The 16657-nt window shown below is 38.6% G+C and overlaps 1 protein-coding gene across 1 annotated transcript; it reads left to right on the top strand.

Moving 5' to 3' along the window:
• Window positions 1–5211: 5211 nt before the first annotated feature.
• Window positions 5212–14375, top strand: LOC116260448 (protein S-acyltransferase 21-like). The gene is given in 10 exon segments (XM_031638797.2): window positions 5212–6016; window positions 8319–8432; window positions 8580–8665; window positions 8667–8982; window positions 11012–11080; window positions 11161–11232; window positions 11376–11504; window positions 11617–11697; window positions 11799–11993; window positions 12818–14375. Coding segments are annotated over 10 exon segments (2202 nt in total). The 5' UTR covers window positions 5212–5971; the 3' UTR covers window positions 13913–14375.
• The last annotated feature ends 2282 nt before the right edge of the window (window positions 14376–16657 follow it).

Below are 16657 nucleotides of genomic sequence, written 5' to 3'. Positions count from 1 at the left end.
TGTCTGTCCCTCCTAGAGTCTTTGACCTTCATCACCAGAAAAGATGCCATTCAATTCTTTTTTTAATAACTGGTCGGCAAAACCCATCATCTTACTGCAACAAATGAAAATGGATCTTTTTACGCTTCACGTCCCATCGATTTCGTTAACTGTTCCTCTTGTTATTCATCTCATCTCGTAGCTCTGCTCTGCAGGTTTAGGAGAAAACAGTAAGAGAGAAAAACGGCTTTCATTTCTGCAGCAGATGCTAGAGCTGAGCATCGATATGAAACTGCTTTACGACAGTCGCTGCCTGTTAATATTATATGGAACTGCTTGTTTTATTGAGTGACCTGTTTTAGGGCCTACATTGCAAGGCTCCGACATAAATATAATTCATTGAGCTTTTACTGTGGCATTGATACGCCCAACTTGTCATGTCCTTGACTTTGAACATTTTCTTGACAAGCCTAACCGGTAGAGCCACGACATTAACATGTGATTGCTTATAATAAAATAAATGAGGGAAATGGTTTTCAGGATGCTGCCTATTGTTTTATATGACAAAATTATATGAAACACTTGTAAGGAATTGTTTTATATGACAAAATTATATGAAATACTTGGAAGGGATTTTTCCTTTTTAAGCCTAAAGGTGACATCTTTCAAAAACATTGCCAAATAAGAACTAATTTAGATCCAATATCTAATCTGAACCCATATCTAGTGAAAGATCCAGATAGAGGACCTCTAATTCGTCCTTCTGATGAGGACAACAATGGCTTCAAACTTTCGTTTGTATCGAACTTTTTCTTTCACTAGAAGTTGCCACCAAAGTGGGGTTAGTCAACCAAACCGACCAGCTCTTTCTTCGGCTTGAAATGATTAATTATGGATCAAAAGTTTGAGGTTTTCAACTTTTATTTTGTTCCTTTTGAGTTAGTTGACACAATTTTTTTTTTTTTAAAATAGAAAAGTGGAACCATATGACCTGCCACCAATGTGGTTCTTTTTCTTATGCAACCAAGAATTAAGTTTCAGGATTATCCCATTTATTGATATGGCAAAATACAACAAGAACTCGAGCTGGAATGGGTTTTTTCTTTTTAATGAGGACGAGAAAAGTGAGCATTAGTTGTCTCAACAGACCAACTTTGCTGATTTCTTATGGAAGAATTTAGTGGTATAGTAAAGAAAGAACTTACTTTTGATTAGTTTCTTCTACTTAACTATATCCGTTTTTATATACATGTAACTCGGGCCGCCAAATGTAACATACATAGTTAAAAGGGTAGGTTGCGTTTTTTATAAAGTTTAATTCAAAATTTATTCTCGCCATGCAATGACAAACTTTAACTCACAATCAAAAGATAAATGCAAAGGAGATATTTTCACGTTAAGTTTTTTTTTTTTTACCATTTTAGTTTAACTCGTATAAAAATTCTGAAAAAATATGTTTTGGCTCTTATTAAAATTTGAAAATGTATAATTTATGCTGACAAGGAGAAATTCCTTGTTCCACCCCTAACAAGAAACTAGGAAATCTTTTAGTTACCGTTTTCAGTATGGCAAGTCGTTAACTACTCCGGGGAAAAAGGACGCGTCTGCTTTCAGGGAAGTACAGAGCGAGCGGTCACATTAAGACATGGCTTAGTCGTTGTCATTTGTCAAGAATTTTTTATTTTTCTAAAAATCTAAAAAAGCCGCTAATATATTAATTTTAAAATTTATAAAAATGCATATCGATATGTGAACAAGAGAACCTTACTTACTGCTGGCTCATTGCTTAGCACGTTCTTCTCTTGATATTTTGGAATATTATTACTATTTCCGAGGATTATGTCATTTTCTCACAAAACAACAAGAAATCAGGAGATTCTCAAGATATCGTTCACATTTGTGACTGCGGTTTAAATTCATTTACCCAAGAGATATAGTTGAATCATAAAACTTTTATTTGAATCGATGCAAGTGACGAACTTTGAGGAGTGTGGTAAATAGTACATAGTTGCAGGTCTGCCAGTTCCAAGCCAGCGAGGCTCACCTGTCAATAGATCGGTCCAGGATCCGATATGGTAAAAAATCTGACATCCGATTAAGAAATTGGATGCAATTCAGATTCGAAAAAATGATACTTGATTGAATTAAGTTTTAATTGTATCTTCAATCGGATTTAAATTCGGCTTTTGTCATAATCCAGTAGAGATTCAGACGGGAATTTAGAAGCCGAATTCAGATCGTGAACTCAAAAGTCAGATTTAGATCTATTATAGACCTTTCTTTGTTCACATCTGAATACAGATATATCTGGTAAAAAGCACATCCAATTCAAATCCACTGCCTATCAAACCCACCTAACCAAAATAAACAAAAATTCTGCTCCCCAAAATCATAAGTTTGCCACTTTGTAATAACAATTCTCCAGACATTTTCTTAAGCTTTTGGTACATATACATGACCCCACTTTCTTTCATTTGTTTCGTTTTGAGAAATATGCAACAGTGCTGTCATCAGTATGTGCATCAGAAACATATATATCAGTTTGCTGGACGATTCGTCGTATATATCAGTCAATATGTTTCAGCCATACTGGCCTTTTCCCTATTTTAATACTTAAAAAACGAAGAAAAGAATTTAAATCAATTTAAAAAAAAAAATACACCAATTTTCTTTAAAATCATGTCAGCTCAAAATTGTTCAGACTTGGGGCGAATGTGATAAGGTAATGACAACAACAGTAGATGGGCTGCCATCGGCTATCTACGGTAGCCAGTATGTCACAGACTTTTATCATGCACTGCCATGTTCTCGGCCGCGCCCACTGGAAGGCCAAATTCTGCAGGGGCTTCTTCCTTCTTTCAAGCACTGTGTCAGGAGGAGAGGATGATTCTAAGGATTCATGAAATTGATTGGAATTGAAATTCCTTTCTTCTTTCCTGTTATTAGATGAATTAACGGTTCTTCAGATGCAGGACTTGGCCTACAGAAAGCGTTCATGAAAGCTTGAACTCATCACTCGCCGCTGCCTAGATATCAATAATATTAATGCTAAGCTTTTGAATCTCTTTCCCAGGACAAGAAGAAAAGAATATGGGGTATCTTTCACATTCTAATTCCTCAGATCTTTCGGGCTATCAAGCATGCCTTCGCACCTGGTTTTAGTATATCTAATGGAACCAGGAGAAATGCTTGGGAAAGATTTTCCTGTCACTTTCTCATGCGGTTCATCGACCCCATGTTTCGCTTGGACGTATGTGTAAGGTTCTTATACCAGCCCGATATATGTTTGAAAATGTGCAGATTTACCATGTCCTGTCGTAGATGAGGCTTGTGCGCCTTATCTTATGTATCAAGTCTTTTCGCTATCGTGTTCTTGTCGCAATAATTCTTGGTTTCATATTACTAGTCGTCGATTTGAAGGTTTTAAACTAACTCAAGTAGCAAATTCTTAAAGGTAATTAATGATATAATAATGGAACTCTTGTTTGATCTTCTGCAGTTGATCTCTTTCTCTTGTTCAAATAAAGAGGAAAATTAATGACACAAAGATTTGAAGTGACAGAAATCGATGGAGGTCGCTTCTGGATCTAAAGCTGGATGGCATCGGAACTTGTTTGAAGGAATCGTTTTTCTTGCATTAGTTTCACATTGGTGGGGTTAAGGTGGGACTTTCCGATGCTGGGGTTGCAGATTTTCCCATGTTCTCACTTTCATAAGAGAGATGGGAAAGAAAGGCACTCAAAGGGCAAGGTTTTGCGCATTTTTTCCATTTAAAATGTGAGACCAACTTGAGTGGCCACTTGTAAGACCAAATTCTTTTCCATGGCATCACCAGACTACAGTCTCCAGTTGGGGAAAGGGCTCATTTTCACAAGAAAATGAACTCTTTTCACACCTTAGGATGTGAAAATGAACACCCCACAGCTGCTGATATGAAAAAAAGGGGAAATTTTGGTTACCAAAAAAAAAAAAAAAAGAGCACTTTCAAAGGGAGATATAAGATAGCTGGAACACTTATACGAAAGTTTTCTTGTCTGAAGGAAGCACGCTATCAATGCCATGTCTTAATCAGAAATATGAGCCACATGTTATATAAATGTATAGTTGCACTTCACATTATTTTTTATGGCGGGGGTGAGTTCCAACTACCAAGCCTTAGGGAGATAACATCATGAGAAAACTTTTCTCAGACAACTGTTCTGCAATTCCAGGAACAATCCAAAGCACCCACGAATTCAAGGGGGGAGCACACGAAGGACCGACTTGGTGAAATTTGGGCTTTTAATCCAGTATTTCTGTTCCTAATCTTGGTGCTAAGTCATCACTGTTCATGAATCAACAATTGGAAGTAGTGCTTTTCTTGTGTATTCTTGATCAACCACTGTGAATACATAGACAGAGGAGAATTTATGGAGATCGGTTGTTTCTATTTTAGAACTTTACTTCAATGAATAAGAAAATCATTTTTGTCAAACAAGCCTAATTGGAAAACCATTGTATTTGAGTCGATCTGAATCTTCAGAAAAGTGCTTCAATTCAAACCCAAGCTTAACAGCACAGCTATAGAGTATAGACCAAAATGAAGTAGTCACGTGGACACCTCATTTTGAGGCTTGCCTCTGTGGGAGTAGTAGCGACATGAGCAGATCCATTGATCTAAATGCTGACAACTGTTCCATCTTATTTTTGTTTGTATGATAAATTCTAGTTCCTTCCATCAAAATTATCATCTAACAGTAAAATTTAAGAAATCTTGTGTTTGAAAGAAAGCCGCAACTTTCACTATAATTTCCGACTGGTGAGTGGAACCGAAGGAAAAAGTTGGTATCCTTCAGAAAATGACAAAAGATTCGAATGGTTTTCAAATGTTTGGTATTAAACGTGAGATGTAATGCAAAGACCGTCAATGAAACGAAAATCTCATTTCTGCCGTTGATTAGTTTTTTCCATCTTGGAAAAGCTTAGCGATCAATCTCATTTAGTTTAAAAGATTTCTTTGGACGTTCTCAAAATTATCTCATGTCTGATGATTTTCACGGCAAACACAGATGCATGTATTCCGACTGACATTCTTTACCTTGTTCGATTAGCGAGTCATGGGATACGCAAGCTTGGGATCAAATCCAACCGAGTCAGACACGCCTAACTGGGATCCATCGACGCGTTAAGTATCTCTGTCCAGTGTATGAGGAGTTCTGGAACGACTCGAGGCGTGCTTCTCCCCAAAACTTTTCTTTCCAAGAGAGAGAGTGAGACAAAGGCTTTGACTTGTCAGATGAGCAAGATCACGCGTACAAAACAGTAAAAGTATCATCGGAGGTGGTGGTGGGTGGCCTCTGGTTCACTTTTGGTTAGCAGCAAGTCGCAACGAGCCAGAGGAGAGAGAGGAGTTGCGAGTTATAAAATTCCGTTGTCTCTCTTTTACACGCACTCCCTCTTTTTGCTTCTGTTATTGCCCTGCTATTGGAGTTGGAGAGGAGGAGAGAGGGGGGAACATTTATGGCAGCGCCCTGTGTGGAGGCTCCACCCTCACTTGCCCAGGTCAAATTCTTGTGCGGCATTTCCTCCTTTTTTCTTTTGATAACTCGGCTGAGGGGGGCCTCAATTTAATGCTTCCTTCTTCTGATTTAACGAGTGGAGAAAAACCGAGGGGCGGGAGGGAAGGAGAGGGGGGATGTTCCTTGCTTCTTGGCTCAGAGAGAGAGAGAGGGAGAGAGGGAGCGCGCGCGCAAAAGTAGGTTTTCGGGTTGCAGTCTTTGAGGCAAAGGTTTTCTTGGGGGTTCAACTCCTACTCTCAGAGGGTTGTATTGATAGCAGTAAAGAATCCATCTATTTAACTTTGTACTGGTGTTGTTCCTTGTTGGGTATTGGGGTATGGATGAAGTATGTTTTGTGTTCCTGAGATCCCAAATGCGGTGAGGGAGTATAGGAACTGGAGAGAGGTTTCTAGTGTGATGCTGTTTGGTAGCTGGTCTCTGCATTCTCGGAAATCATGGCTAGGCGTCACGGATGGCAGCTTCCGGCTCACACATTCCAGGTATCCTGCTAACCATTTTATGTCCGTCACTTTAGGCAATCACCCACTTGATGATTTGCCTTTTCTCTTTGTTAAGGAAGACACCCGTTTTCTCTTCTTCGCTATTTTGTTTCCTTCACATTTTCGTTGTTCTAAATGTCGTCATTTTTGTTTCTGCTGGAATCCCATTTCGAGGATTGCCTTCGGTTCCGTTTCAATAGTTTCTGTTCTGTTCCCTTACCCTTGATGCTCACTTGATCATCAAATTACCTGGTTTATATTTACCTCTTTTTTGTTCCCTTTTCTGGTTGTGTTGTTACTGCCATTTCCAATGATGGGTAAGGCTGTATTCTTCGGAAGCATACTGCTACTATTAGCAACACTGAGAAGGGAACGTCTGTTCTTTCTCTTGTTTTCTGGGGTCTGAACTATGGCCTAAATGATCTTCAAATAATCTAGGACTAAGTCAAACTAGCTTATTTGGTCAGACAATATGTGCACCTTCTCGCATCATTGCGATATGAGAAGCACACTTTATTCTTATTCTTATAATTTCCAGTTCTACTAGAGCGCAGATTTATATTCGAAACTATACATCCAAAAGGCTATTTCAGATGTGGTCTACATCCTCTGGGTCCTTTTGGCTTTGCCGCATTTTCAATGATTTAGAGAAAAGTTTACTCTTAATCACTCTAATTATGGATATCAAAGATGCAGATGCTGTCTCTCAAGTTGCTACACAAGTCAATAAACGGTTGGGTTTCCTGCAAGGGCCTGTTACGGTAAAGTTGTGGAGGATAAAAGTTTACCCTAGTTGTTGTTTTGTTCTTTTTTAATTTTTAGTTTTTTTTCCGAAAATAAGTTCTTTTGCACTTGATGGCAAGTGAAGTTACAGTAACACAACTTCTTGAAAAAGAAAATGTTCTTGGAAATAACTCTGAGAAATAAAAAGTTATCCCAGCAAAAATGAACCCTTCAGGCAAAAGTTTTTCCGGCAAAACCTTGGCATGTTTGATTTACATGAAAGAAAGCAAAGAGGAGAGTTTTTTGTAATTGTGAATCTTTCAAAATTTTGGCCTGAAAATGACTAGAAGTCCACGAGAATTAAAATCATTTATGCAGGGTGTGCACCTTAACCTATTCTTACCATACATAGTCAAAAGTGCACTTAGAAGGCCATCTAGGCCCTGAGTGACCACGTTTTCTACTAGGCTGTAGGTACCTAAGCACTCAATTTAAAAGAATGTGAAAAGGTTTTTTTTTTCCTCCTACTTTCTCCTTTCGTAATTTTTTCCTCCTTCCTTTTTCCTTCATCTATTTCTTCTATTTTCTGTTGTTGGCCAGTCTAGATGCTCCCTCGTTCTTTTTGAAGGTCCACAGTCTAGCCCAGCCTAGCTCTCTTATCTACATGGTCTCTACCTGTAAATAAGGGGCTGCTAGGTCAGAAACTATGATGTTTCTCTGTATTAATGATTGTGCAGAAATACACAGTTTTGTTGATGATGTAGACTGAATATATTGTTCTCTATATGTGAAGTTGTAAAAAAATTACAGATAAATGTGCACTTATACACTAACATTTTCTCCTCTTTCTGTGGATTCTTTGGCATTTTAACCTTCAATCTCAGTATCGTGGCCCTGATTTTCTTTTTTTTTGACTGATCCTACTGTTAGGTTGATGACTGGAAAAGCTAAAATAATCTCGACCAGTATGTGCCCTATAAGTGGATCCAGTCTCATTGTGTTAGTTCTTAAGTGGCTTTGGTAGACCAGGACCTAAGTCACATGGGTACTCCATCTTAGGTGGTGTATCACTCAGCAGTTCGGGGATATTGGTACTTATATCATACCAAGTATTTCATATTTTGGATCTGGATCTAATCCAGATCCAAACCATTCCCTTTTAAGGCTTTCTGTGTGTGTGTGTGTGTGTGTGTGTGTGAGGAGCTGAATGGACGGATGGTGGGAAGAATCCAAGAATCTATATGTGTGTTTTCGTCTGTATTTACGTGTCTCTACCATACCTTATATGCCTGTATCAGCCCCTGCATGACTTAGGTCAGTATTTGCTGTTCAACATTTCGGCAATTTTAGTGCTTAATTCTTTATTTAGATGAACAGGAACCATTGTATGATGAAATTTTAACTGTTTGCCAACTGGTTGAGTAGCGAACATTCTAATAGCGGGTTGTTGCTCTAAATCCTGCTGCTATCTATTCTATAAAAAAAAAGCTTTATGATGCCACTAATAAAATTCTCATATTCCCTTTGCAATTTTGCTGCATCATTGTCATTCCTCATTCAGTGGTTCTATTCTTGACAGGTTGTAGCTATAACAGTGTTCTTCTTGCTAGTTGTTGCATTCTATGCCTTCTTTGCACCATTTCTTGGCAAGAACATCTTTGAGTATGTGGCAATGGGAGTTTATACTCCAGTGGTAAGGAAAACTTGTTTAAATTGCTATCCACTTGACTTAATGGCTATTTCTTAGGGAGGTCCCATTTATATATGTGCAATGTCTTTCTTATTGCTATTCCTTTTTAGTAATGTGAAATTTTCTTTTATTTTATTGAAAATGTTTTAGGCACTCGTGGTTTTTGTATTGTATGTTCGATGCACAGCTATTGACCCTGCTGATCCAGGCATCTTGATCAGCCCGGACGAACGATTAGGTGGTAAATCGTAACAAATATTTTGGTTCTTCTTTATTAGTATTCCCTTGAACTACTGAGGATCTGATGATGACACGTATCAATTCTTTGTGTACTTGTGAACGATTAGGAAAAAAGCCTTCCCTGGTTGAACCAGGAGTGACTGAGCTAAGTTACCCGCAAAATTCTGCGAAGGAGAAACCTGGTTGTTGTTCCTGTGTTGGAGGCTTGTTCTGTGGGCTGCTGGTGAAAGAAGATTGCTGGAAGAATGAAGAGACTAACCAGCAACAGACCAATGAAGAAGAAGCTCTGTTCTGTACATTGTGCAATGCAGAGGTACATCCTGGTTCCAAGTTTTACTGCTACAAATTAGTTTCAATTTGTGAAATTTTTATAATGGATTCCCCGATCTACAGGAACTGAAAAGCTTTATGCAGTTTGCTATCATAGTCATTGGAAATTCCAAGTGCCAATTTTTACTTCCAGTCATCCTTTGTGGGTTCTGTATACCCATACTCTTTTGTGGTTCTACTAACTCAAAATGTTCATTGTGAAATGAGTTTTTCATAGCTTATAAAGTCTGTCTTATACTATTGTGGAACGGTTTTATTAGCATTGGATATATGGTTTAATCAAAGTTACAGAGGTTGTTTACTAGTTTGTTATGTAGACAGGTCACAATTGGGTTAGGTCCAGCCATTACCTTATCAAACCTATTGGATGGAGTGGATTTCGGTGCCAGTGTCAATGGATTGGGTTCTGTCTTTATTCAAATCAAAATGCTAGCCAGAATTGATCCAAATGTTAGACCAGATTTGTCCTATTTGCATCCATCTTTGGCTGTTTCTTGATGATAAATGGAATTTATGGTGTCCTCATTTCATTATGTAGCAGTGTAACCAATCTTTTAGATTGTGTTGGTTTGCAGTTTCAGGTTGTTGATTATACTTTTGTGTGTGGGTACATTTTTTTCTGCTGCACTTAGGGCCAAGTTTAGTAGGTTGTCTTCTATGATGCATGTTCTCAGTTTTGAGATGTAGCTGTTCTTTAGGAGAGTTTGTCAGGCTGCTAGCCTGTGATTCTGATTTTTTTTAGTGGAGCATTTGCCCAACCGTGTTTGCTTAGCTATCTCCAATCAGTTTGCTGGAGGTTATGTGTGTTACCTAGAAGTTGAGCTCAAGATGCTGCGAAGGATGCGGTACACATTTGTTACTTTGTGCAGATGTCATGTGCACACGTCAAATGGCTTTCACCTTAGTATTATATTGTAAGGTTCCAGAAATGGAAATGTCTAAAAAATGGTGTTCTGCATTAGTGGGTTATTCAAAATGCTTTATCCATGTCACTCTGGTTTGGCAATTTAATGTGGGCCTTAGAGATCCGCTGCCTATCTCCCTAAGAAGTAGTGGTAATTGACTGAATGCCTGAATGGTGTAGTTAAAAGATTGAGAGGCTACTGTATTGTGTTGCTAATTGAACCAGAAGGAGGTATATTAGGAATTATTGCAGAGAGAGAACAATCTTTGCTATAGAAAGAAAGAAATATAAAGGCCATCTTGTTTGTATATAATCAAATCAAACTGAGCATTTTTTTTCACATATTTGTTTTCCTTTCTTCTAGCTTGTTGAAGAATAATTAGAATTTGTATATGCTATTGTTAGAAGCAAATAAATTTGAGAACATCAAGAACATAAGCTCTTGGATCTGTAGCTTTAATGGAGATGGAAAACAAGACTGATATTTGATGCAACTATGGATCCTGCCAAGCTACCAGTCTTCCATTTATTATCTATCCAAAAAGGGGTAGCACCCCAGCCCCTGCCTTCTCTTTTTCTGATTTGATGTAAAGGGAAATTCTCCTTTTTCTATCAGACAAGTAAAAAGAGGGACACCAACCAGTAAAAAGTGTTGAAGGAGCATTGGTTTCTTCGTTGGAGTGTCAGTCGCTGGACTTCATGCTTGTAGATGTGTCCATGCAACACATTAGGTCTTGTTTGATGGTTCTGCTGGAGCTATATGAGTTAGACTTGAGTCCTTGGTTGACACTCTCAGATGGTGATTCTTTTTGGGATGGAGTACATTATGTTGATGTCAAGCTGAACGTTTGAGTTCATGCTCTGCCACCTCCCAGTCGCTCAAGAGATTTTGTCCAAGTTTTTCAAGCTTGTGGAGTGCTCAAATGGCAATCAGTTTACGACTTGAATCAGTTATAGTGCTTGTGCATGGCTCAAGTTGATTAGTTCAATACAAGCTCAAAGTTAATTCTTTATAATGATCATTTTTTAACCTCTTCTGGTGGCATGTACTCTTATCATTAGTCTGATTGAGGTTTTTTACTTTGTTTTGCTTTTTGTTCTGCTTCAGGTAAGAAAATTTAGCAAGCATTGCAGAAGCTGCGATAAATGTGTGGATGGTTTTGATCACCACTGCCGGGTAAGAAATCGGTCCTTGTCTTCATTGAATTTCTAAAGACTTTTTTTAAACTTTAAATGAGACCTATTTTTCTTATGCAGTGGTTAAATAATTGTGTGGGGAGGAAGAACTATGTTACTTTTGTTGCCTTAATGGCCTCTAGTCTTGTTTGGGTAAGTAGAGTTAGTTTTCCTAGTTCAGGGTGATGTTCCTCTTTAGCTAGTAGTGTAACTTGAGAATGCTCTCTCTTAGGTTATATTATCTTAATGAATACTTTACTCACTGCTTGTGATTTGTGACTTGTACTTTTTGACAGCTTGTGGTTGAGAGTGGGGTTGGTATTGCAGTCTTTGTCCGATGCTTTGTTGACAAAAAGGAAATGGAAAATCAGATAATTGATAGGCTTGGCAATGGGTTTTCCCTGGCCCCATTTGCTGCAGTTGTGGTATATGTTTATCTTCATGGTTCCTACTTGCCTAATTCCTTGCATGTTTTAGTGTGCAAATTTGTGAATGTTTTGTGAATGTTTGTCATTATAATTGGTTCTCCTTTTGCAGGCTCTGTGTACAGTAGTATCTTTACTAGCTTGTATTCCTCTGGGGGAGCTATTCTTTTTTCACATGATACTGATTCGAAAGGTATCTTTTGGTGTAAATTCTACTGTGAGCTTTGGTTTTTCTTTTTCTCCCATTATTTCTGCACTGCAAGTAACCTGCACACATAAACTTGCATTCAACAGGGTATCACCACTTACGAGTACGTGGTAGCAATGAGGGCACAAAGCGAGCCACCTGGCCCCTCTGTAGATGGAGATCCACAAAGCGTGCCAACTTCACCAACAAGTTCAGTTGCAACTGGCTTAAGTGGAGGAAGCTCGCTTGGCCTACAGTATAAGGGTGCATGGTGTACACCTCCAAGAATATTTGTGGACCAGGTATGGACTTCACACGTAAAATGTAAATGCTTTCCTGTTTATGTCTGTACATTTCTGTTTTTCTGCCTGTTTGGACTTCATTTCCTGGCATGGGGACTTATTTGAAAGCAGGGTTGATTGGTTGGTTTGTCATTGGGAAAGTCATGAACAGATTTCCTCTGACAGTTCACTGTTTAGATTACTTCAATCTTACATTGGGTTGGTATGCTTCACAATCATCAGAAAGATCAAGTTGGTGTGAATGGAGTTATCCATAGTTTCGTGGTTTTACTTATTCGACTTAATCACTGATGATGTTCTTAATTTTCTCTGCTTGGTGTGGTTATTCTTGTTTCTAGGAATTTGATTATGAATCAATTTTCTATAAATGATCTTATTGTTTCCCAAATTTCTGCTGGTTATTCTTTCTACAACTGCTGGTGTTTATCAGTTGTTCTTGATTAGTCATACACTTATACTGTCAGTATATATCCGTTATCTATTGTGTTTGGGAATAGGTCAATGTTTGAAGGCTGTACTTGAAAATTGAAAAACCGTCTTTCATGCATTCAAGTATGTATATGTTATAGGGTTATGTGTTAGCTACCATTTCATTGTATCCTGCTAAATTTTAGTCATGGAGAAGGAAGTTTAGAGGTTAGTGGCATTCTGATTGGTCTTGGTAACAAGACGCATGTTCTATGGTGCCCATAGCACATGCATAATCTGCACATCTTGGTTTTGAATCTTGGTCATAAAAGTCAGTCTCTCAGTAGACATGCATAACGTGAGTAGTTTGGTTTGGCATTCTTGCTATAAAACTCATTCTGCTATTACGATGCTAGGACGAGATAGTCCCTCATCTGGGTCCTGGAAGAGTTCCCTCAACAATTGATCCAGACGCTGTTGAGTTGCCAGATAGAGGGAAAAGATTACCCAAGCGTCAGGTGAGAATCAGTGCGTGGAAGTTGGCTAAACTGGACTCAAACGAGGCAATGAGGGCTGCTGCCAAAGCTAGAGCTTCATCTTCCGTGCTTAAGCCAGTTGGTTCACGTCATCACCCTGACTCAGGATACTGTTCAAGTGAAAATGCTAGTGCTGCAAGTAGTATCAGCACAGATATTGGTCTGCACAAGGATGTCAAAAACAGCCTTAGGCTGTCTAACAAGAATTCATATCCCCCAAGCCGAGCTAGTAGGGATGATATTGAATCAGGGACTCGAAGTGTCAGCAGCTTTGGCAGCCCTGCCCACACAAACAACTCTGCTGCACTCAGTCCTCTGCCATTAGAGCTGCCTGCTGCCTCTCTGGATGCTGAGAGGTTGGCATTCACTGTTGGAAGGTTGATGTCAAACAGTGAAAATTTCAATCCAATATATCAATCATCTCCATGGTCGACTAAGACAAATGATGCCCATGAAAAAATTGTAAGCCATCGTTTTGACGACAAGCTGGTGAAGAACAGAGGCAATGTCAAAGAAAATCAAAGACCATCTGTGATCTGGGATCAATCCGCTGGTCGTTATATTTCAGTTCTGCCTTCTGGTGGAGATAGCTACCCTTTGGCAAACCGACCCACTTCATCTCAAACCATGGAACAGGAGGCATCTTCTACTAATGCAATCTTAAGCCAAGATCATTTGAAGCGCATGCCTCACAAATTCTCAAGTACAGAAGAACAGCCAAAAATGTTTTCTGGATTATCAGCACAGACGCAAAACCTGGTTTGCACAGAGCAGTCTATCTTCTTTGGTGGTCCTCTGTTAACAGCTGATGTAGGGGAAAGTTCTAGGCAGCGTGGACTTGTGAAGCCTGCCCCAGAAAGTGCATCAGGGCCACATATTCAGGAAGCAAGAATAGGGAGAGGACGAGGGTCTGATCAGTTTCCCGTATTCATACCGAAGGGTTCTGAGATGCCCCATTCATCCAGGATCTCTTAGTGTTTGATCTTTTGCTGATGGATGTGCATGATGGTCGATGTTGGTTGACATGTATGTCGCTGCTGGGATGTGAGATTAACTTTTACCAATCATGATGACGCATAAATCGGCCTTCAAATGAGATGCATTTCAGCAAAATGAACTTGGCTACCCAAGTTTTGTTGTTTGCGAGCCCTTGAATAGGGGCATCCAGCTTTTTCATTTTCAGTGAAGCTCCTTGGGCATGCACAAGTGTAGAGCTGCTCAAGCATTCACAACGCACACGCAAGAGCGCTGATTGTAATATAGAAACCTTCTTTCACGATCATTGACTACTATTGACCCATCGAGTGCATGATGTACAGACTGGTTGGACAATCTTTGGGTCTCTCTCTCTCTCTCTCTCTCTCTCTCTCTCTCTCTCTCGGCTTTATGTAACTTTGAATTAGCAAACAAGTTGGTTCACGAGAGTTGCCTTTTCCAAGATTAAACTTTATCTGCAACTTGGACACGAGGCAGGTTCGGAGATAAACTCAAGTTACCAATAACGTGGTTGGTAGATCCCTGTATGTCATCAAAGAATTATGCATGAACGACTGCTGCTATATCATTACTAGTCTTAGCTTATCAGGTGCTACGTATTAACGGTGCATGAGAAGGTGCATACCTTGTTCGCGTTGAACTAGGAGCGGCCATGATATGTAAGACCGAATGTTCTTAGTTTCTCAAGTAGGTAAAATGCCATGGCCAGCACAGTTAGAATCCGTCATATAATTCAAGTACTTTTAGTTGAAAAAGCATCCTTCCCACTGTTGTATTTATGCAATCCCCAGTTTTAGAATTATTTATACATGCGTTGTTACATCTATCGTGAGCGCTTTTATCCGATATAATCATCCTCGGCCTAATCCTTCTTGAAATGAAGTGTATTATTGGTGGTGCTGTAGATGGTTCGGATCCAGGAGAAAATATTTGGTAGGTTTGAAGTTGTATCCGTTGCGTCTCAAAGATAACTCCATTCTCACTGTATTGGACCCATTTGTTACCAACTTCAGCCTCCAAAACGCCGTTCTCGGCATGCATCCAGGCACACCCTTAGATTTACTTAATGGAGCATTCAATATATTTTGGGACCAAATCTGGTATAAGCAAAAGAAATTTGGATGTGATGAGCCCTTCAAGAGGGAAAACCCTGGTTGATCCCACAACCAATCCTTGGAAAAAAAGATACGCCTAATGTCAAAACCATCATGAACATAGTACTGCTTCAAAAACAGTCTTGAATTGTATTCAGAATCAACTTTTATACGTGAAGTAATAAATGGATTTAATCAATCATGATCCGAAAAGATAAGTTTCATTTGATAAGTTGGATTTGTACCAATCAAGAATATTGCACCATAAAATATAGTGGCCCAAAACCACAAATCATAAATGTAAAACAAGATCACGTCGCCCTTCATATTTCGACTTACAATAATATCTTTAAGAAGAGAACAACAGCCCTGTTGGTACAACAAAACGAGGTCCCCAACTGACCCAACCAAACCTCACTAACGAAAAAAAAAAAACTCAATTATGACTGATATATCTTTTGCCGTCAGGCGCATAAACTATTGTAGATCTGCTGAGTTGAAGTGTCTCTTGCAATAAAGTAGTATGGTCTTCTGAAACTCAGTTCGCCAAAAAGACCATAGTTTTTATAAAGTAAAGAGCTAAGGTGCTGTAGGTGCACTTACTCCTGGACGACAATCTTCAGATCTGTTAAGAATCTAAGGGTTTTAATGTAGAGGTAGAGACGCATACAATCCTTTCATGTATGTATGTGTGAGAGATAATAAACTTGTAGGCATTCGTAAAATTTTTTCATAATAAAGCGAAGGAGAAATGTATCACCTACCATTTGATATTTGCTTTCAAATAACAGGAAAGAATTAGATGTCAATGGATATAATAATATGTATATATATATAATGAAAAATATTAAAAAATTTAAAATTATAAAAAAAATTACCAGGCCTGGCTAGCCCGTGCTACAGACCGGCCCGACTTAAACTGAAGCTCAGCCCGAAAGGCCTACTGATCAGATCTCTCATGCATTTTGCTATTCTGGACGCATTCTTCAAATTTTTAACCGTCAGTATCTTATCAGGAGCCATGTTGGGAAAAATGAAAAAAAAGTTCATGAGATATTCTGGTTGTAACTTCTAACATTAAGATCTAACAAATATATAATACGGCAATTCTAAGAGAATGTATTAAAAATGTTATTATTTTCATATGTTCAACTTACTTTTTCCAAGATAATCAACACATTCTTCTCGCAGTTCTGCGTCGCCTGTTAAAAAATTTTCAACGAAAATAGTAAGTTTTCTTCTTTCTCTTATAAAAATAAGAAAAGAATTTTAAAGACTGGACCTCATGGGTAGCCGGCCTAATCATGTTGGACAAGTAGACGTCTGTGGTTCAAAGCTTCCATTTAATTATCGATGTGGTTACATTAAAACAAAAATGATTTCCCGGGGCCTATAATCTAATCCTTCACGACAAATCCATGAAAATGTTGGACAAATTTTTTTTTTTAAACTCCTAATGTATGCCACAACAAATTTTCATTGTTGTTTTTTGCTTTCAACTCAATATGAGATATTCTATTATATGAACTTAGCTTAAATTTTAAGGCAGATTCATCAAACAGCCATACCAAACGACTTCTCTGTTTTGTGCGGCCTACTAAATCTTTTCAATGAAAACTGTGAGTTTATG

This window comes from Nymphaea colorata, chromosome 9 (genome assembly GCF_008831285.2).
Source record: "Nymphaea colorata isolate Beijing-Zhang1983 chromosome 9, ASM883128v2, whole genome shotgun sequence".
Taxonomy (NCBI): Eukaryota; Viridiplantae; Streptophyta; class Magnoliopsida; order Nymphaeales; family Nymphaeaceae; genus Nymphaea; species Nymphaea colorata.
The sequence above is the reverse complement of the archived record's forward strand: the minus strand, read 5'-3'. Positions and strand labels throughout refer to the sequence as shown.